The 2,297-nt window shown below is 59.4% G+C and overlaps 1 protein-coding gene across 1 annotated transcript; it reads left to right on the top strand.

Annotated features, from left to right (window-relative positions):
* Nucleotides 1-6: 6 nt before the first annotated feature.
* On the top strand, nucleotides 7-2,280 carry LOC114073420 (maestro heat-like repeat-containing protein family member 7; the record flags this gene model as incomplete). Its single annotated transcript, XM_027911180.1, has 8 exons — nucleotides 7-155; nucleotides 247-384; nucleotides 660-774; nucleotides 947-1,084; nucleotides 1,339-1,515; nucleotides 1,637-1,792; nucleotides 1,949-2,050; nucleotides 2,178-2,280. Coding segments are annotated over exons 1-8 (1,063 nt in total), but the record flags the coding sequence as incomplete, so codon positions are not given.
* Between the last annotated feature and the right edge of the window lie 17 nt (nucleotides 2,281-2,297).

The following is a 2,297-nucleotide window of genomic DNA, read 5'->3' as shown; positions in this document are numbered from 1 at the left end:
CCCGAGTGCCAAGATATACTGATGATATATGCCCCCCAGCTCCTCGTGGCTCTGCTTTTCCAAGTATTCATGAGCACAGAGCAGATGCCAGAGGAGGTCAAGACCTTCTGGAGCCAATGCCAGTGGCAACATGACCTTCCCAACAACCCCAACAGGTGCTCCATCCCAATCCTCCCTCTCTCCCATGCCTTTGGGGCTTGGGCCAGGGCTCCCAGCATGATCTGACCAAATTTGCCCTGCACACAGATTTGCTGTACAGACCATCAAGGCCCTGCTCTGCTGTCTACACTGGGAGAACGAGGTGGTGGCCATGGAACGCAAGCGTGGCTGGGACACCCTGCTCCATGCTGACACCCACCACTATGCAGTGGGGCTGCTGGCCAGGTGAGACACCCTTCTCTCTGCTGCCACCATCATCTCTTTCTGGGGCACGGGGCAACCTACAGAGGCCCAGGGTCATGGGCCAGATGTTCTTGGCACCAAGGGCTGGAGAAGCAGTTTGGAAAAGGATGTGAGGCAGGTGCACAGGAGGAGCCACCTCCCAAAGCGCCCACATCCAGTCCAGGGCTTCTGCGGAAAGACCAGACCTCTGGGAGTCAGTCCTGGGAGACCTTTGCTCACCCTGCTCAGGCTCAATGGCTCCTTTCTTTTCTTGACAGGGAGATGCGCAATGTCTTGATCCCCTTATTTTCTGACATTGCAACCCACGTGCTTGGACTGCTCAGCAGGGAGGAGCCCCGCTGGGAGCTCCCTGCGCTTGCCTTCCTTGTTGAGGTGAGCCTGGTGGCGAGCGCTGCCTCGCCCAGCTGCCTCCCCCCTCTCTGTCCTCTCACAGCCGCAGCTGCCCAGGCTGGTGCCTGTGCCCTGTGCTGCTGCCTGGGCACCGTCCTGGGTGGCTCTGGGCTTCTCCTGCCCGGCCACCACCTCACTGCTCTCTGCCTTCCAGCTCCTCGACTATCTGGATGGGAGAAAATGTCATGAGAGTGTCCTGCCTATCCTAGCAAGGCACCTGCACAGCCAGTGCCCTGAGAGCCGACGCCTGGCACTCAGAGGCCTCCTTGTGCTCAGTGTGGATCCCTCAATGGTGAGAAGGGGACACCCAGCTGAAGCCACACTGGCAGTTTGGGGCTGGGGAACTCAGTGTCTTGGGCATAGCTGGGCTCTGGGAGCTGTGGCAGCTGCTCCCAGCTTTCCTGCCTCCCTCTTCAGTTGCCCAGGCCCTGCAGGACAGGCCTTTGTCCTCTGGGCCCTGTGGCAGCAGTGTGGGGTTGCACCACCAGAGAGCTGTTGGTGGTGCAGCTGTTCAGGACTTCACAGCACAGCACTGTTTCCACACAGGCCGACAGCATCTGCACCCTTTCTGAGCACCTCGTGGAGCTGCTTCATGATGGAGATGGAGATGTGGTCGGGATGGCCCTATCTGTGTTCCTGAATATTCTCCAGGACAAGGACATTGAAGAATTCAGCTCCACTGCCCTGAAGCTGGCTGAGGCACTCCGGCCACTCTTTGATAACGTAAGGCTCTGGCTGCCTGGTCTGCCTGCAAGCTTTGTTCCCTGTGGTTTTTCAGGTCTGGGCCTGTGCCAGCTGGGCCTGGAGCACCCAGTGCTGAGGTCTTTTTCTCTTTCTGCACCAGGACAATACCCATGTGCAGCTGCTCTCCATTCACCTCTTCAGAGAGGTGATGGAGTGGCTTGCAGAAGATGGAAGAAAGACCTTGAATATGCAGGTGCACCAGAGCCTGGTCCCCCTGTTCTTCCATTTGCACGAGGAGAACCAGTGCGTGGCAGAGGTGAGCTCTTGTGGGCTCTGGTGTCCCTGTGCCAGGGGCTCGGCTGTCTCTTGCCCTGGTGCCTCGCAGGCTTCAGCCTCCTCCTGGCCCTGGCCCAGAGTGCAGGTCCTGTGCCCTGGGCTGTGGTGCCATGTCCCGGTCTCTGCTGCTCTGCAGGCCTCTCGGGGTACACTGCTTTGTGCAGCAAGTTTCCTCAAGAGGAGGGATCTCGAGCAGCTGCTCAGGAGACAGCAGCCATTGAAGTTTGTCGATTGCCTGGTAAGGATAACCCCGAAGGCCCAGCCTCAGGCTGGACAAGCCCCCAGTCCCTGATGCCCAGGCAGCACCTGGACAAAGGGCAGAACCTGAGCCAACCCTTCCCTCCGTACCCTGCTGCTCTCTGCAGATGGACAAGGATGCGAGCAGAAGGGCTGAACACCTGCGCCAGGCCCTGCCATACCTGCAGAGCCGACAGCAGCCCCTGCGAGAGGCGGCCATCCGGTTCATGGGTGAGTTACAACCCCGC

Source organism: Empidonax traillii, unplaced genomic scaffold (genome assembly GCF_003031625.1).
Source record: "Empidonax traillii isolate 1590-97213 ecotype Southwest subspecies unplaced genomic scaffold, ASM303162v1 scaffold6385:size6126, whole genome shotgun sequence".
Classification (NCBI taxonomy): domain Eukaryota; kingdom Metazoa; phylum Chordata; class Aves; order Passeriformes; family Tyrannidae; genus Empidonax; species Empidonax traillii.
The sequence above is the reverse complement of the archived record's forward strand: the minus strand, read 5'-3'. Positions and strand labels throughout refer to the sequence as shown.